Genomic DNA, 23,599 nt, shown 5'->3' on the forward strand with positions numbered 1-23,599 from the left:
CCCGTTTCTGTTAAGAAATGTGGTTTTGTCGAGATTGATGTCATATTTACTTGACACTTTATCGGATTGTTCGATATGAACTATCTACGTAAAAAGATTACTGCAGTACCGGTAGACAGTGCATGTAGATATATCTATTGCGTTTGCTTAATTTGATTCTTTTGAAAGGACAATCGATACGAAGTGATTATTTTACAATCAGTTTAAACTATGTGCAGCTTATATGATTTTGGAACCGCGAAGTCATCACAGTGCGGCCCTGGCCTGTCCAAGCCAGCTGACGACCGGGCACATGGGAGTTAGTAACACGTTAAGTGAAAGAGTTTGCTCCCTTGAGAGGAAGTTGTTTGCTCGCCACTGTCCGATTGTTGCCAAAACAATAATGGCGGTGGTAAGCACTCGGACCGTTCACCAAGAATATAATATTGCTGAGCAGGAATTGCAGGACCGGTTAGCGTACATTTACGGAGCCAAAGAAAATGAAGTTGATTTATTTCGGTGAGTAGTATAGATAAACTTTACAGTTTGTGAAAATATCTGGCAACTTTAACACATTCAGCGACAGCGCAACTGTTTGTCAAGTAGATTGGACGAACATTCTTACTGGGCGTACCTATTTTTAATACGGCGGTTAGTTTTTACCTAGACGTGTGTGTTTTCGAGTTTTGCTACATTGCATAGAACTTCGATCGTGGGTGAAGAATCGGATGACACACGGGCACTTATGGAATGTGACGTCACAGATCTATGACGTGTCTTTTGACGTCACAGATCCATGACGTACATTTGACGCTTTCCACAACTGTGATGAACCGGATGTGTATGACATAGAATTTTGTGTGTAGAACTGAGACTTACGATCATACATGATGTCTGCAGCCAAAAGAATTTTAGAAGGGCTCCCTTTGTACCGATCAGTTGGCACTGGATCAAAGTACTTCAATATCTCACTTTGCTTTTTTACTGATATGATTTACTGTAATGTGAAAATGTACATTTTTTATGTCATGAGTTTAGTTTTAGATTGGATATATTCTTTATGATTTCAAATGTCATCTCTTCTCTCTTCATTAATCAGAATGAACTTTAGTAACCCATGCTTGTCGTAAGAGGCGACTAACGGGATCGGGTAGTCAGGCTCACTGACTTGGTTGACACATGTCATCGGTTCCCAATTGCGCAGATCGATGCTCATGCTGTTGATCACTGGATTGTCTGGTCCAGACTCATTTTTTACAGACCGCCGCCATATAACTGGAATATTGCTGAGTGCGGGGTAAAACTAAACTCACTCACTCTTCATAAATCAGTCTATGTACCTTTTGATGAGTTATCATGTTGCATTTCTTTTCATATATTCCTTTTGAAATATTTCAGGCCAGCTTTGGCAGACCAGCAGAAGATTGGTTTCTTCAGTCTGGACCGTGCATCACAAACAGAAATCACAGAAGTTGTTGACCTCAAAGAGATGACAGAAGTTCTGCAAGTCTTGTTACAAGTAATTATATGAATTTAATCATGTGTTTCTGTTATTAGTTATCATGAACATTTAATTTTTTAATTATAACAATGTTGACAATGTCAATTCATGAATAGCTATTAAAAGTTACCATGATTCCAAGCACTGTTCACAATTTGTGAAGATCAAGCCAAAAATGTGATTTTTGGTAACACATGTTGCTTTAAACTTGCATGTAAGTCCTAACCCCCCAAATCAACTTGTGGTTCCAATCACCCAACCAACCCTATAAAATGCTTCTGACCATAATGTCCTTTTCTCTGTTTTCATGTGATATCGGCACCACCGTTGTTTTATTGCCAGTTTCCCCAATTGCAATAAAACTCATATAATCTGTGTCAGTAAACATTTTGATAACTCCATGCATCAGTGCGAAGGTTCAATTTTGCAAAATAATTCTGCTGTGTGCCGTGTATTGAGTTAGAAATTTGCGTGTATGATAAATGTCTATGTTCCTTTAATACCCAGGTGTTCTGCTTGCACACACTGGAGGAATTTCCAGAATTAATGATTGGCAAACGATTTATACAGTAGGCAACTTAGGCAAGCTATCGTACAATATGAGCTGTACTGTGTACATCAAAATCGTTGGTAATGAAGCAATCATCAATTATATACTAATCTGGGCATGTGTAGATTGAATGAAACCTACCCTCAATGGTTAGCAGTTGATGTCATCTTATATCATTCACTGATACGGAATGCAGTTATCCTGTTCACAAATGTTTTGTTCACGTAGGATGTAGCTGCACTAAGGAGAGATATCAACTTCACTAAGCATGTGATGCAGGCTGATTATGAATCTAAGCTGAAAGAGAAGTCACTAGATCTGTGAGTATGTTCTAGTTAGTCTGACAAAAGTACAAAATGTGCATGTTTATTATTATGTTTTCAAGCACAGACAATCAGATCACAATTATGAATGTTAATTAATTTCTCTTTTTTCTGTTATTGTTTGCTTTCAACAATTAATTGCCTTTAGTTTGTTTAACATAAAGTTAGTCTGACGAAAGTATGAAATGCGCATGTTTATAATGATGTTTTCAAGCACTGACAATCAGATCACCATTATGAATGTTGATTGATTTGTCTTCTTTATGTTATTGTTTGCTTGCAACAATCAATTGCCTTTGGTTTGTTTAAGATTAATATACATTACTGTACAGGTAGTGTGTGGAAAAAGTTATTCATTTATGATGTAGACAGGGAAACTTGAACACTTCTATAAATGTTCATTTACGGCCATGCTTGTCTTGTTGCAAAACCTTGCAGCTGATGTTGTTTTAGCCTTTATACACACAAAGTCACCATGAAATGAATTTGAAATTTGTCATAGGTATTGCCGAATAAACGAGCGTGTGTCGGAGCTGGAGAAACTACACGAAGATGTGAGTACAAACATGGCATTTGTTGTATATTCCGGAGTACTGTTGTTTAATAATGATGTCAGCAGTATTCTGGTGATCTCATGATGGCCTGTAAGTAATCAAGCCTGGACCAGACAAACCTGTGATTGATATACTGAATTAATATAACCTTCAAAATCACAAAGACAAGAATTTTGTCTTACCATGCCTACCTCATTAACTCTTACCAAGTTAATCTTTCAAGTTTCTCAAGATCTGACAACCTGTCTATAAGAAGTCCTGTTAGGTGAACTGTCTGTTCAATCAGTCGGTGTAGAGGCTACTGTTGTATTGGTACACGCAGCAAATCTGATTTCTGATTCTCAAACATGAACCCAAAAGATAATATTCTGTTCTGAAACAAATCCCTGAAAAGAACTCATGCAATTATATCAAACTGTATGCTAATATGCTGTCTATGTTTCAGAGAGTGAATACCGTTCGTAAAGCGTATCGTCAACAGCTGTCAGATGCAATTGCAAGAGTCTCCGTCCTGTACAATGTAAGGAGAAGTTGATTTGTCTAAACATATAATCACTGAAGTATTTCCTCAGCTGTGTTTTGAGAGTACTTGTTTTTCTATGTTTTAGATCACTGTTAATGTCTAGACAAGTGAGCAATAGTTCCTGTAGATGTGTTTCTGTATGCAAGCAGACCAGTGGTAGAAAGCATGAGCAACATCTAATACTGTAAGGTATTGATGAGATGCATTGAACCAGGTAATACTCTGTTACCACCTGACCTTTGTTTGGAACCACCTCTGTTTTCTAGAGCGTCTACCCAGAGTAAGGAAGGTCAGTGTTGCAACCCATGGCTGTATCGTACTGTGATATGTCAAACAGATGGTGCTTGTTGTTTGTTACCCTGCCTGGTGCTCAGCATTAAGGGGATTTATTACCTGCGAGGGCGAAAATATCGGGCTTCATATTATTTACACGATGCCCAAGGGCAAAATATCACTTTGTCATGGTGACATGACGTCATGAACAATGCTATGACATCACGTGTCTTTTGTGACATTGCGTTCTAAATGCGGCGACAGTGGGTAGCCAGCATATGCTTGAAAGTAGATTTGGGTTTATTTTCCATTAATTTGAAGACTTTGGTAATAAACAGAATATTATATTCGTGCCCATATCACACTATTTCTCGCTCGGGAAATACCAACATAAACATAGTATGATATGGGCACTCATATAATATCCTCTATATAACAGGGACTGGTCAGCATGGTGTTCAGTCAAACTAGTCATTTATATAGCGCCTGTTTCCATTCTCTGAAAGTCTGCTCAAGGGCGTTTAGAGGAGCTATGACAAAAAGTTTTCAGTTGTATGCCATTTCAAAGAAGTGAGTTTTCAAACTAAACTTGAAGTCGTTGAGTGCCTGAATGTTCCTGAGGTTGTCTGGGATTGAATTCCACAGTACGGGACCAGCCTTGGAAAAGCTTCTGTCAGTGATGGTATACTGTGTCTGAGTGGGGTATCCATGTCAAACACATTGTGTTAACATTATGATACCGTCACTCGTCCGGGCCATATTGCTATAGTATCACAATATTGAATGTGACTACAGCAGTACTGTTTCTGTGTTTGTATCTATGTTGCAGTAGTACTGCAATTTGATTGTAGTTATAGCAACACAGTAATAAAAGCGCCCTGAAAATACCAACCATTATGACCTTTGCATAATCATTGCCATTCTTTAGCTAAATTTACTCTGTTAATCCTGTCCTCCACTATTTATATATTTGTTTTTACTGATATTATTTACATGCATAATATTACCAAGAGCAAGTTGAGAACATTACTGCCAGTCAGTAAGAGACATGCTTTCAGTTCACATAACAATAAGACATCCTATTGACAATAAGACATACAGACCGAAATCCTGTTTCCGATCAATGTGTTCGGGTACTTGTACTGATAGATTACTCTTTTTCACATGGAATAATTCTTTAACCCCAATAATTATTCCAAAGCTTTAATTGAGGTTGCCCCCGATACTAATCCCCTATAGAAGATAGACCCGCAGTTTCAATGTAATTCATATTTTCAATGTTTCTGTCTTTCAGAAAAATCTTGAGCGAAAAATGAAGTCAGAGCGGAATAAACATAATTTAGGCGCCGGTCAACTGGAGGAGAAGTACCGCGAGATGCAACAGACCATTCAGAGGAATGAGGCGGTGATACATATGCTCAAACTTCAGCTCTCTCAGCATCAGCAGCAGACCGCGGTGGACGACAACAGGGTGAGAGTTGTCTCCCTTCAATATTCTCTTCATAATGAACTTTTCACTGCATCATGCATTTTGTCCTCGGAACTGATCAACATTTCATCTAAACCTATCTACCGAAGTTAAACATGCACTATAGATAAACATAGTTTGCAGTATAGTTTTCTGTTAGTTGGCACAATACTTTACTTGTAACTGTACTTTGAAGTCATACAGTTAACAATGTTAGAGAATTTCCTTGTATGTCTCTATAGTCAAGTATGACTTTGGAGGAGTAGTAATACATATGCATCTAGCACTGTAGAATGCACCATCGCCTTGACTTACTTTAGATCTGAACATGCTATTTCCCTCACACAATACTATCAGCCCCCATGTATTCCTCAATTGTGCACTTGCAGAATATTTTGCAGAAATTGCCACTCAATGCAGAAATGTGAATGTCTTGCAGAAAATTAGTTATTGTGCAGAACTTGTTCAGAATTTTGCATTTATTCATCTCAGAATTTGTCCATTACACTCAGGAATGTTATCATGTGAGCTGACAGCCAGTACTAAACAAGAATGAGTTGCATGGATGTACTGGAATAAATCATTACAGATAAATATGTCATGTGTTTATGTGGAAATAGGAGAAAAGAGTTTTCAAGCAATGTTTTGAACAATTTGCATTTTGAAAATTGGTTAAGGGAAGTAAATATTCTGATTTCATGTGAAAGTGAACTTTATTATTGTATTATTTCTTACAGTTCAAAGTGAACAAAGTAAATGTGGCCAGAAGCAAACTAGGAAATTCAAGAAAGCTTTGCTGAAATGTTGCTGAATGTTGTGCAGAATTATAAAAGAAATTGGTTGCAGCATTGATAAGCGCTGACCACAAAACATCTATGTTTTCGTAATGTGTTGTGCAGCCCAAACTGTCAAATAGGCTGCCTCAATGCTTCAGAGGTCATTGCTTGATTACCACTGGTTTGTTTGCTAGATGAAAATAACGTAATGGCAAGGAATGAGTCACAGATTTGAACATCAATGAGTTTTCTTGGTGCTACATTTTTGCAGCAAGTGTCAAGGTCGGAGATGACCCGTAGCGGTACTGACGTCACTCCTACCCTGCTGGTAACACTGTGATCTCACACTCCTGTACATGATTGTGTTCTGCTGCTGATCTATAATGACCCCCTAACAACTGTTTACAGTGCAGACACTGTGGTTACACATACTACTGATCTATAATGACCCCCTTACAACTGTTTACAGCACTGTCACCCTGGTCTACACAGTGACATACTCCTGATGTATAATTTTCCTCAAACAACTGTTTACAGTGTTGTGATCATGGTTACTATTAATCTATAATGTTCCCCTAACAACTGTTTACAGCTCAGTCACTCTGGGTTACACATACTACAGATCTATAATGTTCCCCTAACAACTGTTTACAGCTCAGTCACTCTGGGTTACACATACTACTGATCTATAATGTTCCCCTAACAACTGTTTACATCTCAGTCTCTCTGGGTTACACATACTGCTGATCTATGGTGTATCCCTAACAACTGTTTACAGCTCAGACACTCTGGTTGCAGTATTACATGTATGCACCTCATTTAACAATTGTTATCTCCCTTCTTTCACGTTTTGTCTGTATGTCCACTTGTTGGTTTTTTAACATCAACATCTCATTCTTTAAAAGGGAATTTGAGTTATGTATAGCAGTCCTGGCAAGGACACTTGATAATTGGAAACATTGTTGATAGCTGGAATCATTAATGAATTTTGATATGAAAATTGTGTCATTGATAATATCATCAATCTTTGCTTTTCTGTGATCCATGCATCAATGTGTCATCACTTACCAGTAACATGCAATATGTTGATTTCTTTCAGATATTTTCTCCTCAAAGTTACTTCTCTAATGTTTCTATAATCTATCAATATGTAGTGAACGTTTATCCATCTCTGTCATCTATATCAATAGCCAGACCTAGTTTTATGCACTTCTGTGGGGATGCTGGATTACAATTATAAAGTTACACAACAACAAAAAAACACAGAAAATAATACATGCAAGCATACTACATCATCCTGTACAAAATGAAAATAGAATCAGTGAGAGTGAGAGTCTCAGGGGGTTACCAAAGTAGAACTGATTCAGTTCCAGTCATTATTAATCTGAAGTGTTTCTTTTCACATTACAAGTGCTTTGAAATCCATGTCAGATTTCCAACACTCAAGAAGCTTCATTTCCAACCAGGAAATGTATAATTAGTGTTGGACTTCTGATGATGTGCAGTGCTATAACTTCAGTAAAATTCTTTGGCATCAACAGTGATATGGCAAATCACCAGCCTGGAGAAGTAGGTTACAGTGGGTCACAGTAATATTCTAATCCCAACGGGTACCCACTGGAGTCTGGATGAACAGTCAAAAAAAAGGATGAAAAACTAATTTACATACTTGCGTTTGGGTTGTTGACCTGTTAGTATAACTAATTGAGCTTGGCCCTGGTCATATAGAGTGTTGTATGTATGTATTATTCAGATGGCGGTACTGATAACAAGGAGGGAGGGAGGGAGACATCATGGGTGGCCCTGTGCAGAGTTGTGTCATGTGATGTGACCCAATTCCTGATTTCTTTTACCCACATGGGGAACTTTGGGTAACACATTATCAGGAAAACAACCAGCCCACTCGGCCCCACCCACACCTCAGTGATTTCAGAATCTCATGATTACTCTCTGCTTTAGCTTGACGAGGAATCTCTACACTCTCGCACTCCGGGAGTGTCGGCAGAGGAAGTAGAAGAACTCCAAAACCAGATGAGGAAAATGGAGAAGAAGGTGGATCGGCTAGAAGAAGCACTGGACATCAAGGATGAAGAAACAATGCAGCTCAGTAAGTCTAGACAGGCTGTAGAAAACAAATCAGCAGACTGTAAGGGAAAGGTCAGTAGGCTGTAGGGATAAAGTCAGTAGGCTGTAGAGGTTAAAGTCAGTAGGCTGTTGGGATAAAGTCAGTAGACTGTGATGGAAAGTCAGTAGGCTGTAAGGATAAAGCAGCAGACTGTAAGGGAAAGGTCAGTAGGCTGTAGGGATAAAGTCAGTAGGCTGTAGAGGTTAAAGTCAGTAGGCTGTTGGGATAAAGTCAGTAGACTGTAGGGAGAAAGCAGCAGATTGTATGGAAAAAGTCTAGACTGTAAGGGAAAGGTCAGTAGGCTGTAGGGATAAAGTCTGTAGACTGTAAGGGAAAGGTCAGTAGGCTGTAGGGATAAAGTCAGTAGGCTTTAAGGATGAAGTCTGTAGACTGTAAGGGAAAGGTCAGTAGGCTGTAGGGATAAAGTCAGTAGGCTGTAAGGATAAAGTCAGTAGGCTGTAAGGATAAAGTCTAGGACTAAGGGAAAGGTCAGTAGGCTGTAGGGATAAAGTCAGTAGGCTGTAAGGATAAAGTCTGTAGACTGTAAGGGAAAGGTCAGTAGGCTGTAGGGATAAAGTCAGTAGGCTGTAAGGATAAAGTCTGTAGGCTGTAGGGAAAAGTCAGTAGGCTGTAGGGATTCAAAGTCAGTAGGCTGTAGGGATAAAACAGCAGACTGTAGGGAACAAGTCAGTAGGCTGGGAAGAAGGCAGTTGGCAGCAGTTAGAAAGTCAGAAGGCTGTAGCAAGAAAGTATAGGGTGAAGTCAGTAGGCTTTAGGGAGAAAAGTTTAGGCTGTATGCAAATACTTCACCAACCTGTGAATTCATGTTATACTCTTTTGATATCAGATGTCAGTAACTGACTTCCACTTTTAAGCCCAAAGCCTTGTCCCTCTTTTACAGACAAGGAGGTGGATACCCTCACAGAGCAGATTGAGAAGCAGAACATGTTGGTGGAGCAGGTGAGTGTCTGGACTACTGACCATATATGCTCTATCCTCTTTCTTCTACCCATGATCCTTTATCCTCCCACATTGATACCCTGTTCTGTATTCCCTGATGAGCGTTCTGTATTCTATATCTGACATTTTTCATCCTTCATCATGTCAGTACTTGGCTGATTTAAGTTAGATAGAATCGATGGAGTTGATTGGTCCTTATTCTTTCTTGCCTGGTCCTTTTCATGACATAATAAGACCGGGACGGTGGAGTAGCCTAGTGGTTAAAGTGTTTGCTCATCACGCCGAAGTCCTGGGTTCAATACGCCACACGGGTACATTGTGTGAAGCCCATTTCCTGTGTTCCCCGCCGTGATATTGCTGGAATATTGCTAAAAGCGGCGTAAAACCCAACTCACTCACTCACTCACTCATAATAAGACCCTTGACGTGGCACATTGTGATCTTTGCTGATCCCTGTTTGATGAAAATCAAATGATTAATCTATGAGCTGTAATTCAATGTCTCCTTTTCTCATTTCAGTTGAAGCATGAAAAGAAAGAAATGAAATCATTTGCTGAGCAGGACAAGGCATCGTCCAAACGGATGGTCAGTATTTGTTCACTGTAGGGATGTGGACTTCTCGGAACTTTTGTTGTTAAATCACTTTCTGTTTTATTCATTGTTTCATATTTGTCACTTTGTTTTCCAAAATGTCATAGAGGTAGTGCAATTAGGAACTGGAACTTTCATCTTGATGAGTGTGTTTGATATCAGCTATGTTATTGTACGGTTTATCTTGTCAGCTGAAACTGTATGTATACTTCAGTTAGTTCTGTTCAGTTATCTCCACAGTGTTATTAATTGTATCTTCTTGTGATGTTTGTTTATTTGTTTTAATTATAAGCTGTAACATCCTTCCTTTTTGACCACAGGCTGATGAACTGGTAATATAATTCTGCTGTTTGAGTGTGTGTGTTTGGGTAAAAGGCCAACATTTTGATGATTTTAGCAGGAGAAAAGGTCATATTCTAAGCCCATGGACGATTAGGGATATAAAATTTGAGATAAAATGTTTATCTGTAATTGTACATGATTTATGAAGTTGTTCCTGTACTATCAGAAGGCTTGATATAGTTGAACATGGAATAGATTCCCTGTTTACGGCATTCCTAAATTTGGTAAGGCTAAATATGTTGATTATTCTATTTTAATTAAATTATTTTTTTAATTGTTTCGTGGAGCGTTACGATGGGGAGGCAATTCTTTATCATTCTCATCAAGTACCCTGTTGTTGGGAGGATTTGTAGGGGAAAGGAAAACTAATAAATGTTGGCCAAAGTTTTGTGTTTTGTGTTGACAGAAGTGGACACAAACCCCATTGTGTGTCTGTTTTGTGTGTTTACACCAATATATACACATGCTAATTATGTGTGTCTTGCACTGTTGTCATGTGTTGTCATGAGTTTTGTATTTGCACCAAACACTTGTTTGATCTGGGAACAAATATTAACCTATCCATACATTTTAAGTTATCACTTTATGATATATTTGTCATGGTCTGTTCAGATCATCTTTCTGCTGTACTACAAATGTCCGTGTATTTGTTGGTACAAAGGAACTCATGAGCAGACGTCAAATTTTTTATCAAAAGTTTCATTCTTCAAATACATATGACAACTGTACTGGACATATATCGTTGTAATTGTTTCTGTATCAGTGACTAATCAATGTTTAAACAATGTACCACCACTGCATATAATAATGAATGTTGCATTGTGAATTGTTTGACTTGACTTCAGCTTGGATCAGGTGTGAGTTGACTAACTGAACACTCTCACCACCACCACATCTTGTTCCCAGACTTCCTTCTTCATCCTGCATGTTGCCTGTCCCTGTCTGTGATGACTCGTCACTTCTTGTTGTTCCCAGACTTCCTTCTTCATCCTGCATGTTGCCTGTCCCTGTCTGTGATGACTCGTCACTTCTTGTTGTTCCCAGACTTCCTTCTTCATCCTGCATGTTGCCTGTCCCTGTCTGTGATGACTCGTCACTTCTTGTTGATTCCTTCAGCTTCAGCTCATCTTCCATTTCATTCTGTTAACGTCTACACATTTAGATAAACATATGACGTAAAACAGGCATCTATTTTGAGAAAATATCCTGAAACATGAAATATTTATCCTTTAATTCAATGGCTGTAGAGGCACCTTCACTGTTGCAGTTGGACTAGGATATCTTGATTATTATGAATAATAACAGTCTGTATATCAGATTGAAACACTACCAGCAGCATGGACTGCTCTGTTTCAGAGGAAACATGTTTTGTGCAAACAAGATCAATGTCTGTTCATCCTTCGATGATGGTCCTTCAGTGTCCATCCGTTATTTACTGCCTGGCCATCTGTTTGTCTGACCACCAATGACTGTCTGTCCATCCGTGTGTCTGACCACCAATGACTCTCTGTCCATATGTTTGTCTGACCACCAATGACTGTCTGGCCATCTGTTTGTCTGACCACCAATGACTCTCTGTCCATCTGTTTGTCTGACCACCAATGACTCTCTGTCCATCTGTTTGTCTGACCACCAATGACTCTCTGTCCATCTGTTTGTCTGACCACCAATGACTGTCTGTCCATCTGTTTGTCTGACCACCAATGACTCTCTGTCCATCTGTTTGCCTGACCACCAATGACTGTCCATCTGTTTGTCTGACCACAAATGACTGTCTGTCCATCCGTCAACGGCTGTGCATCTGTCTCTTCATGAATCACTGACTGTCTGTCCATCCGTCAATGGCTGTGCATCTGTCTCTTCATGAATCAATGACTCTCTGTCCATCCGTCAACGACTGTGCATCTCTCTTCATGAATCAATGACTCTCTGTCCATCTGTTTGCCTGACCACCAATGACTGTTCATCTGTTTGCCTGACCACCAATGACTGTCTGTCCATCTGTTTGCCTGAATCAATGACTGTCTGACTGACCACCAATCTGTCCATCTGTTTGCCTGACCACCAATGACTGTCTGTCCATCCGTCCACGACTGTGCATCTGTCTCTTCATGAATCACTGACTGTGTGTAGACTGCACTGTGTCAGTGTCACTGTATTCTGTACTCTGTGTCACCTTTGACACTTGGCCTTGTATCCTTGCTTCTGCATGGACTGCACTGCATGGAAATGCTTCATGTACAATCATTTAATTTAATTTTTGTACAAAATACTTTTGTTAACCTCATTTGGATAATGTTGATTGATTTGGAGGTTTATTTGAATATATGGAAGTATGATTTTATTTCAAATAATTTTTCGCTAGATATTGATAATTTAGTAACATAATCTTTTCATTCTTGATCAGTCTGGACCCTTTTGCTAAGAATTTCTGAAAGGATGTCTAATGATTGTAGTACTTAAATAAGTGATCAGATTTGGTGTGTGATGCACTGTTGTACCACAGTGGGTGTTCAAGTTAGGGACTTGGCAGCAGGTGCTTGTTGTGAGAGATAGACTGGGTAGTCAAACACAGTGACTTTGTTCATAGTGTGTCTTTATTCCCTGATGGGGTGATTTGTTGTTCCTGATATCAATCACAGGTTTATCTGGCACAGTTGCAATGATAATACTAGAACATTGCCAGCTGTGGTGTAACATGACGAAAAAGAATGAACATTTGTGATAATAATGTGTGTTGTTTTATTACTTGTAATATTATATACAAAATAGTAAAAAAAACCTTAATTGCCTGGACCAGATAATCCAGGGACTGATAGAGTGAGCACCAACCCAGGCCTTCAGGGCATGATGACATGCAGTAACCTATGTCCCGAGTCAGACCACCAGTCTAATAAGTCACCTGTTTCAATCATCATTGGTGTTGGGGACCATTTCTAATCAGGAAAGTGGTTGTGATGATGATACCCTAATCGGGCGGATCAATGGTCAACCACTTCCTGATATTCTCAAGTCTGATCTGTGCTAACTTCAGTGGAGTGTCAGTAATATACGTACTGAAGACGTTGTAGACCTCTCACTTATATTTCATCATGCCTATATTGAGTTTTGAACCTGCTTGTATGGCATGGCCTTGTGTGTGCGGGTGACTCATTAACTCTGCCTCTGTGTGGACACAACACTTCTTGGCTTTGGTGTGTTTTATCTGTCATGAAATAATAACAGTATAATGACCTATGTTTGATGTCCCTAAGTGGAATGAACGTCATAAAAATCCAATCTTAGGTCCCACTTCTGCTACTGATCTAAGGAAATTCCATTATGGTGACTAACACTAGAGCAGCTTTAATTTCTTCCGACCAGTCAGAACTCTGCTTACCGAATTGGGAAAGTGACAGTTTGTGTGTGTTTATTGATCATGCAACTTAAAGAAATGAAGTCCTGTGGGACTTCAAAAAAGGTTATCAATGAGTATTCAAAATGACAGTTTCAGGCAAAATCATTGCCCAACTCTGGCTTCAATGAGGCGTATCTGTAAGGCATTCTCAGAATTCTTTTATTCAGTTTTTTAATTTTGACCCGTGTGACCAGGTCTGATGTGGAGAATGTACCTGAGTGTCTGTTTTCTGTGCAGCTGGAGAAGCAGAAGCTGGACATGCAGAAGATGATGGAGGAGCAGGTCAAGATGGCCAGGGAGCAGGTGAGACTTCAGGAACTTGTCATTCAAATAGAGATACCCACCAGTGCCATTTAGGCAAATACCTGTTTCAAGCCTAAAATTACATACACGCTTACACTTTCTTTCGCCGAAATAATATTTTTTGTTTAAGGAGACAAAAATTATTTCATAATTGCATAAAATATCACCGATCTATTTTATCTTCTATTTACATTGCGAGTCTTGTGGGAATCATAACAGAATGTCTGGCTGAAGCATTATGTTTATCAGAATGATATTTTTTGTAGCTTACTAGCTTGCCTTTTACATTGGAATAACATTGCTATTTTGTTAAGAATACCACTGGAATAGGTTTAAGGCTACTGGGGAGCACTGATCTCACGCCAGTACAAGGTCTTGGAGCTTATTCCTTATGCTTGGGATTCTGTGGTTCTTGGGCCTGACAGTACAAACTTTGTACAGCAAAATATGCTTCTCCAAACTATAAACATCAAATCAGGGAGACAGAAAGAAACAGTATTTTGTCAGGAATTTCAAATATGAAGGCAGCTGGAGAAAACTGTTTGTAGTTGTCATCCATAATATTTGCGTTTTACTTGAACACCAACTTCTATATACCTCTCAAGAAACTGTTTGAAGTTTAATATTCAAGTTAATGTAAGGCGTACCTGAAACAGTCGTACAGAGATGAGATGGTACTTGGAATGAAACTAGTTCCAAGGATGCAGCTGAAATTGCAGATGTAATGAAAGGTATTTCTGAAATAGCACTTGTAGAGCAAGTAGTTGTGTTGTTGAGTACCAGTACTGTGTGTGTTGCCAGGCTCTGAAGGAGACAAAGAAGACCAAACCAGGATCTCTGGAAGAGGATAAGGAGAAGATCAAGTTGCTCACAGACCAGAAGAAGCTTCTGGAGGATCTACTTGCTAAGGTGTGTATCATTGACATCAGACAACGTGGAACCTCATTTTCATATTTGAAAGCTGCTTGCATGGACACAGTCATGTACACTTATATTAAGTAAAGACACTATGTATGACTTGACACTCAGATGAGTGAGTGAGTGAGTTTAGTCTTATGCCANGGCTGTGCTTTAAGCAATATTCCAGCAATATCATGGCGGGGAACACCAGAAATGGGCTTCACACATTGTACTAGGGCTGTACAATATTACCGGTAAACCGGTATATATTTGTTGAGTACCTTATCTCACGATACTGATTATCAAGGTTACGATATGTTTCAGATTCTGCAATATATTTACAGGGTCATCCAGAGTTAGCTGTACCCCCTTGCATTATCTGCCCTTGATTTCCAAAGCAGGTATTTATTTATTAATATGAAAAAATGTGCTCTCATGTAAAGGTATTTAAAAGTGCCAAATATACTTTTATTTCTGTTGGTTTCATGTAACATTTTACAAGTGGGATAATCTTTATAATTTTAAACATATTGTTAATACAAAGTGCCAAATATTCTACCCAATTAACCAATTCTTCAGTAGAGGCTCTGGCTCGTGACCATTTCCGATTCCCGTTATTTTTGTTTTGTAAAGGGTTTGAATGGTTTCCTATGTGTCATTTTGGAGGAATGAAGGGACCGTTCATAATTTATGGCTTGAGGGGTGATGATGATTTTATGGAGAAGCATGTACATTTTGGAAGAATGGAGGGACCGTTCATAATTTATTGCTTGAGGGGTGATGATGATTTTGCCCTGATGATGAATCAGGGCAATATCCAGTATATATTGCAATATCCCTACATTGTACCCATGTGGGGAATAGAACTCGAGTGACAAGCAAATGCCTTAACCACTAGGCTTCCCACCACCCTACATACAGATGGCCTTGAGGGCTAGTTGACAAGCAAATGCCTTAACCATTCTGGCCTTGGGGCTAGTTACCCCACCAGGCTACCCACCGACATTCAGATGACAGAGCAATCATAGTGCTGAAACTTGTTGTCTTAGGTTGGACAGCACAGAGCAATCAAGTGCTGAAACTAGTGCTGAAACTTGTTGTCTTGGGGATTTGACAATACAAGTTATATGCCACAATATTGGTATATATACATGTAAATCAATATAAGATAAAATAAAATTAATTCTTTATTATCCCCAAGGGAAATTTGTTTTGCATTATGCAGTTCTCCAGTTTTTCTTTCATAAGCCAGCCATATATAACATTGCAAGTGATAATCATAGAACTATTGTTTAAATTAATTAAGATATATAAATGCATCAATTTAGGACACAAACATTGATATTGGCTAGAATTTGGACAGTTGGAAGACAAGTTATTCATTGAGTTTGTTGTTAATACATCTAATACTAGCTGGAACAAATGAGTGGCGAACCCTGTTTGTTCTAAACGTCGGCATATGCAGCCTGCGTCCAGAAGGTAATGATGAATATTCCAATAAAAGTTTTAAAATTTTGTTTGCCTTTTTTAAATTTGCTAAGGTATCAAGTGCCGATACTCTCGATAGGAAGCCGGGTGAAGGGTTGAGAGTTTAGGTTCAGTGTAAGGTGAAGGGTAACTGTGATACTGTAGGATACAGAGACACAACCTGGCTACCACTCCAGTGGTCTGTGTTTGGTCCAACTAAATCGATCAGTCAGGCTAGAGACATTTCAGAATCTGTGAAATAATCAAAATGCTGCCAGCCTCTTCATGACAATTTCACTCACAAGCGTGGACTCATAAACATTGTATCTGGTTTGGTTTCAATTATATACAGAATTCACCTTAAACATACTGCTAAGTGGAGCATTGAATAACAAATTAAATGCAAACATGTTGTTTTCACTTGTACATATAAAGCTTTCCATCCATAAACTTTCTATTATGTGTATCACTAAATGCCATTCAAAGAGTTTCAGATGATTGTGATGGTGCCATGTTTGCAGGAGAAGGCCAAGAACTCTAACGCCAACCAGGACTCGGTGGACGCAGAAAAACTGAAGAAGAGTGAACAAAGGATGCGAGAAGAAGTATTGAGGTCAGTAGGACGTCATACCAGTCAGTATTGAGGTCAGTAGGACATCATACCAGTCAGTATTGAGGTCAGTAGGACATCATACCAGTCAGTATTGAGGTCAGTAGGACGTCATACCAGTCAGTATTGAGGTCAGTAGGACGTCATACCAGTCAGTATTGAGGTCAGTAGGACGTCATACCAATCAGTATTGAGGTCAGTAGGACGTCATAGGACGTCATGCAGTCAGTATTGAGGTCAGTAGGACGTCATACCAGTCAGTATTGAGGTCAGTAGGACGTCATACCAGTCAGTATTGAGGTCAGTAGGTTGTCATACCAGTCAGTATTGAGGTCAGTAGGATGTCATACCAATCAGTATTGAGGTCAGTAGGACGTCATACCAATCAGTATTGAGGTCAGTAGGACGTCATACCAGTCAGTATTGAGGTCAGTAGGTTGTCATACCAATCAGTATTGAGGTCAGTAGGACACTCATACCAATCAGTATTGAGCTCAGTAACACATCATACCAATCAGTATTGAGGTCAGTACACGTCAACCAACCAGTATTGAGGTCAGTAGGACGTCATACCAATCAGTATTATGATCTCTCACCAATCAAGTATTGAGGTCAGTATTGACAGTAGGACGTCAAACCAATCAGTATTGAGGAGGTCAGCACAGTGCAGAACCAATCAGTATTGAGGGTCAGAGACTCTCAGCACATAAACCAATCAGTATTGAGGTCAGCACACAAACCAATTACCGGTAGTATTGAGGTCAGTATGACTCTCACCAATCAATATTGAGCTCAGTAACACACAAACCAATCAGTATTGAGGTCAGCACATAAACCAATTACCGGTAGTATTGAGGTCAGTAGGACTCTCACCAAACAATACTGAGCTCAGTAACACACAAACCAATCAGTATTGAGGTCAGTAGGGCATGCATTAATTATCAGCGTAATATTATTTCACTAGGTACACAGAATCACAATTTATATGTTATGGATATGCTTTTTGTCTATTCTGCATTATAATCAGTTTGTGTGTTTTTTTGTTTCAGACTGAAGAAAGAGATAGAACGTATTCACAGGACTTGGGAGAAGAAGTTTGCTATCCTACAACAGAGGTGAGTGTGTAGCGTGTATTGATCTCCTTGTGATGCAGAACACACAACCTGGGCACCAGTTATTATAGGGTGGGGCGGGGCAGAAGGAATCAGGGAAGGGTCAGTCAAATTATCACAGCCCCAAGGAGGGTAGAAAATAATGCACAAATTTGGGACAGGAAATGCAAAAAATGTACAAGGACTGGTGAGTGTCATCAAGAAATATGCCAAGCACTGTGGGAAGGTAACTATTGTCAGTATATTAGTGCTTCCAAAACCTCTGACCACCGTCCTCGTAACAAATGACTGGTCTAGACAGATACTCTGTGTGTGTGTGTGTGTGTGTGTGTGTGTGTGTGTGTGTGTGTGTGTGTGTGCGTCTGTCGTCTGTCTGTCTGAGTGAGCGTGCGCGTGCGTGCGCGCGTGCGTGTGTGAGTGAGAGAACTTATTTTCATATGCTTCCTTCATGTTCGGAAACATTAGGAGACACAATTTAAGCAGTCCATATGCTATATTACAAAGTGTAACACATTGTTGGGTTGGCCTCAAGTTCACATTTTCACCTGATATACTCTCACTCATGCTCCTTGTATCTCCTTCAGTCTACATGCCCTGAAAGATGAGAGTTACCTGCGCCAGACGATGCAGAGACAGGCTGCTACCCTCCACCAGGCCTCCGTTAGCTACACTGTGAGTACCCTACCTGTGTGCAGTAGTGTTGGGAATTGGTTAAAATCTCATAATTGATGATTGGTTCATTACTACCGATCAATCATCGAAAATAATTGGTTAGCGAAATTTGTTAAGCGTCATTTATGAAATTTGTTAATGCGCTTAAAAATAAGGAAAACAACCATGTAGTTCTTTTGGGGTGTTTTGGCAAAATTTCATATCTTTAAAGGATGACTAGTATGTTAGGAACATAAAATTTCCTGGAATCTTTAAGATAAATTCAATCATGACTTGAAACGAGCTTGTAGTGCTTACGAAATATAACAGACTAAACCAACCATGTAATCATGTTTTTAACGTTCATAAAAGTCTGCTTGGCTAGCCAATCCAGTACCATGGAGTCATTTCCAGTTTGTGTATTTCAGGTGGACACCCCAGTAGGAATCGTGCCCACAAAGACTCCCGTCAGCTCCAGGAAACATCCACTGGTGAGTGATACCGATAGGAGTAGTGCATCAGCTGGAGACGTTGCTGGAGTTGGTGACGTTGCTGGAGTTGGAGACGTTGCTGGAGTTGGAGACGTTGCTGGAGTTGGTGACGTTGCTGGAGTTGGAGACGTTGCTGGAGTTGGAGACGTTGCTGGAGCTGGAGACGTTGCTGGAGTTGGAGACGTTGCTGGAGTTGGAGGCGTTGCTGGAGTGACATTTTCCACCAGATTCATCCCAGATCGTGCTCCTTAGCCTGCCAGCACCAATGTTACACGTGCTTTGTAGTGAAACTGTCTACAGCCTGCCAGCACCAATGTTACATGTGCTTGTTTCACGACAGTGAAACTGTCTACAGCCTGCCAGCACCAATGTTACATGCTTGTGCCTCCAGCACTTTGGTGTTTTCTTCACCATCATGCTGACTCACTCAGATATGACTGAAAGCAGGGTTTTACAGGACGCATGATTCCTGACTATTGGATGCAGAAATTTGATGAAGTACCCCCAAACTAAAATCCTGTGTGTCCTTGTGGATGCCCCAGGTACCATTCCATTAGGGATTTTATGCAACAGCTGTTTAACTCTTGTATTTCAACACGGACTTAGGACAGTCATAACGCTACCATGTCTTTATAAACCTGTCATAACAGTTACATCATTCTGAGGAACAGGAAAATCTTTAGAAGAAAGGTGTTTTTGTCTGTTACAGCCTGACATTCCGCGCAGTGGCAAGTCTCAGCGGGGCGGTGGTGGCGGAGACAAAGACTACATTTCCTACACTGTGTCCGCCCCCAGCGGCAGGGGCACGGCCATGTTCTCTGTAGATGGTTAGTATTGTTATGTTATGTCCTCTTGGAGTTTATGCTGGATGAATATTTAAATGTAGTGAATTGGTCAGAGTTGCCAGGAATTCAATTAGTCCTGCCTCAAACTCAAAAGCAAAGGGTACATTTGTAGACATGTGGCTTTGTTCAAAACTCTCTGTTCACCCAGTATTGAAGGATGGTAGGATGACATGGTAATGTGACTGTTTGGGTTGTATACTTCTCAGGGAGCTGAGAATGAAAATCAAGCTCATAATGATGTGTTGATCAGGGTGAAAATGTGGCACTTTGAACATGCTTCAGGGTGGATCTGTAACACCATAAACTTGACACATTGTAACTTCTGGTTATTGGCCCACATTTTACAAAGGTAGGGGTCAAATGGCCCCTTCCAAGGATATCCTGGTTACAGCACTGAGTATCTTGTTGGCCAAAAGTGCTTGGATGTATTACATATGATTCTTAGATGATGAGTTTTAATCATTTCCCCATTGACTGTGAAGAATTTTCATTTTGAAAATCTTAAAAGTACATTTGCCTGAATGTTTTATTAACAAATTTACAGTCTTGGAAGAAAATACATAAGTAACTGATTTTACCATAGTAGCCAACTTGCTCAAACTGTCTCAGAAATATGTAATCACTTCTTGAAACGTGAAGCATTCTGGTTGTATCTTGGGATACTTGAGATTCTGGTAAAACATGATGGTGTTTACATGAAAATGGACCCTAGAGTCCTTTAGATTCACTTTAATAGTACAGGAATATAGGGACCCCTGGAATCCCCTTTGGAATCTTAACATTAAATACCCCTTGACTTTCACTTATAGTGTTGGACACTACCAAACATGCAGTGTCATCACTTTTGTTTTGCCATTGCTCAGAGGTGGCCTTAGATTTCCCTAAGAGAGACTGAGGCTGTTCAAGTTTGATGTGAAGGTTGTCAGATTATGCAGGAGATGTAACATTCTCCTCCCTCCTTCCAGAGAACCAGGTGATGTCTGATGACCAGGATATGCCAGAAGACGTCGTCCCACTCCCTGCCCCACCAGTGAGGAACCCCACCGACTGTGGAGAAAACAGCCGACCTTCAACTCAAGGTCATGTGGTTGTCCTGCCATCAGTGGAGGCTCTGTGATACTCAGTATTTATCTGTGAGATTCCGAGTCAGTTTTAAGCCGCTGTTGTGGATGTTGTTTCAGGATTGAACCAAATGGTTACATATCTAAGCTGTGCACCATGTTCGTGGTTTTGGTTGTGTTTCTAAGAAACATTTGTACTGGATCATGTTTTAAATTATTTCAGTCAGAAAACCATCCCCAGTTTTAAATGTAATATGGAAAATTGAATTTTTATAGTATTGACATATACTGAGATGTTTTTAAATTTAATGTTTAGTAAATGATCCTAATACCCAATGGGAATGTAAGTTTTCATTGAAGGCAGATTTCAACAATTGTTTTCCGTTTGATTTGTATGCTTCCATGAACGGATGCCAACTGAACACTATATATGCTGGGTATTTGACCGTGTTTCAACATGCACTGATCTTAGTGTGTGGAGTGTTGTGCCATCCACATCATGTGCTCATGTACAGTTGGTCGTCATATTGCTTTGGATTCCATTAAGTGTATTGTATCAACATTTACTCATGGTGTTTAAGACAGTTTCATTTCTTTGACTGTTGTAAGCTGACATTTAGTTGAGAAATTTCAGCAGTTTAATTTCCATGACTATTCAAGTCCGAGTTTAGTCATGAGATTTATGTCAGTTCCAACAACTGTCCAAAGTTTTCATTTAGTCAATGGAGTTTGATCAGGGTACTGTTGTACAAAGCAACCATAGCTGTATGGTGTCATAAATCTATGTTAAGGTATAGGACTTATGATCACCTTAGCGATAAGATGCTTTGTACAATGGCACCTTGTTTCACATATATCGTGGAATCATGTTAGTTAGCATATTAGTTTGATACTTCCTGATTCTCTGTGCCAGATTAGGATGGTTTTGTTGTATGGAACCCATGTTCTTTATACCAATCAGCATTTTTATCGCCTTCATCTGATACCAAACCTTTAGACACAATGTTGTCTGTTAAATATACACGAATGTCATCTCCGTCCATTTATTACATATATATTTTGTACATGAATTATTTTTAGAATTGTGATATACGGTACCGGGAAGTATTGTAAGTATCAAGCGATGTCCATTGGAAGAGTTTTGTTGTCTGTTCTTCGGTCTTGCCCAGTCATTGAGTAAGATGTGATATTCGCTGTAACAAAAGCTTTACTTTATTAATGTACTCGTTACAGGTACATTCTACCTGGTTACCTGTAGAAGGGATCTGAACAAGTAAACTTAGGTTTAGCCCAAGAACGTCTTTGAAATTCTGTATGCATGTGTTGTGTTTTAACAAAGAGGAGAGTTGTGTGGTTAAAGTGTTTGCTTCATGTAAAAGTCCCTTCTTCAATTGCCCATATGAGTAAAATGTATGAAGTGCATTTGTTGTTTCCCTACCATGATATTGCTAGAATATTAAATATTAGAATGTTAAAAGTGGCTTAAAACCACAAACGCTTTCTCTGTTTAACTTGAAGGAAAAAGTTTAGTAAGAAAGTGACATTTCCGACTGACTAACAACTTATTGAAATCTTTGAAAGTGTATATGTACTTGAGACAATGAAGTAATGTTTTACAGGTATACTACTTCAAAGTTTGTATATTGTCCTGGATGCAGCTGTACAAAATGACCTTTGTGCTAAGATGATCATAACTCAGATACGTAAGATATGCTACAGCACTGTAGCACTAAGTTTACTTTGTACAATGGCACTCTGGTTTAGAAGAACTTCAATGTCTGACCCCAGTACAGGTAATGCTTACAGTGAAGGTAGGCCTGTACTATGGCTTACTCTGTATGAAGAAGTCATTATTGTTGCAGTTGACGCTGAGCCAGGAATTCACTGCCCGTTCAAAACAAAATTTAAGTTAAACTGGCACCACTATGGGTCATGATGCCAAATGATATATCAGCCATGGTATAGTTTAAGTAAATCAACTGGATCTCTGTATTTGAGTGATTTTGCCAGAGAATAGTCCCCAGTGTTGATTATAATGGTTACTGGATGGTTACTATAGGTGGCCACTTACATTCTTGATCACTGGTTTGTGTGGTCCGGAGTTGATCAAACAGACTGCTGTAATGTAGCTGTGATACTGCTGGCTGACAACAGTCCACCATCTACCAGCGTGGGGAGTTGCTGGTACACACTGCTGACATACATACACTATGATTCCATGTGTATGCAATTTGTTGCCAAAATGAACTGTTGTGTCCCTGAAGCTGTGATAATACAGAACTATTTATTGTACACTATGGGTGTTTTCCCCACAATAAACATTGACTAGATCGGTGCGTCTTGTTTCTTTATTTGTTGCTTCATGTCTGTATGATCATGATTAGTTGAAGGAGGACAGCATCTTGTACTTGGAGTAGTATCAACCTCATATATCTGCCTCCAGCAGCAAGTTGTGGCAATTCATTCACACAGTCCATTCAACAAATTATACATACTTATCATTTTCTTTCACTTTTGAAATGTCTACACATTTTGTTAACATGCGTCATGAAAATATTTGCATTATGAAAATATTACCAATGTAAAAACCTATTTCCATTTGCGTCTTCAGTTCATATACCTCATCATTCCACATGCACATGCACATGCCTTTTGGATAAGCTATCGACATGATCATTTTGTTTCACTTTTTATCTTGGTACCCACCAAAATACGAAAATCTGCAATAAATGCATCACAAACTTCAGGAAACAAAACTGAAACATTTTGTGTGTTTGAAATAGGCAGAAGTCCCCAA

The 23,599-nt window shown here is 39.4% G+C and overlaps 1 protein-coding gene across 3 annotated transcripts; it reads left to right on the forward strand.

The window, feature by feature from the left end:
- Positions 1-376: 376 nt before the first annotated feature.
- On the forward strand, positions 377-23,132 carry LOC124288045 (uncharacterized protein C10orf67, mitochondrial-like). Of its 3 annotated transcripts, XM_046724611.1 has the most exons (19): positions 377-498; positions 1,378-1,498; positions 2,259-2,350; positions 2,856-2,907; positions 3,353-3,427; positions 4,998-5,174; positions 7,907-8,054; positions 8,974-9,032; positions 9,552-9,617; positions 9,944-9,955; positions 10,811-10,822; positions 13,600-13,665; positions 14,467-14,574; positions 16,554-16,645; positions 17,692-17,757; positions 18,339-18,426; positions 18,834-18,896; positions 19,606-19,723; positions 20,707-23,132. In XM_046724611.1, the coding sequence occupies exons 1-19, from the start codon at positions 383-385 to the stop codon at positions 20,856-20,858; spliced, it is 1,683 nt and encodes a 560-aa protein (XP_046580567.1). In that variant the 5' UTR covers positions 377-382; the 3' UTR covers positions 20,859-23,132. The 3 variants fall into 3 exon arrangements, with proteins under 3 accessions (XP_046580567.1, XP_046580568.1, XP_046580570.1); XM_046724612.1 differs by lacking the exon at positions 10,811-10,822; XM_046724614.1 differs by lacking the exons at positions 9,944-9,955; positions 10,811-10,822.
- Positions 23,133-23,599: the final 467 nt, after the last annotated feature.

Source organism: Haliotis rubra, unplaced genomic scaffold, assembly GCF_003918875.1.
Source record: "Haliotis rubra isolate DU_JTF1 unplaced genomic scaffold, ASM391887v1 Scf41, whole genome shotgun sequence".
NCBI classification, from domain to species: Eukaryota; Metazoa; Mollusca; class Gastropoda; order Lepetellida; family Haliotidae; genus Haliotis; species Haliotis rubra.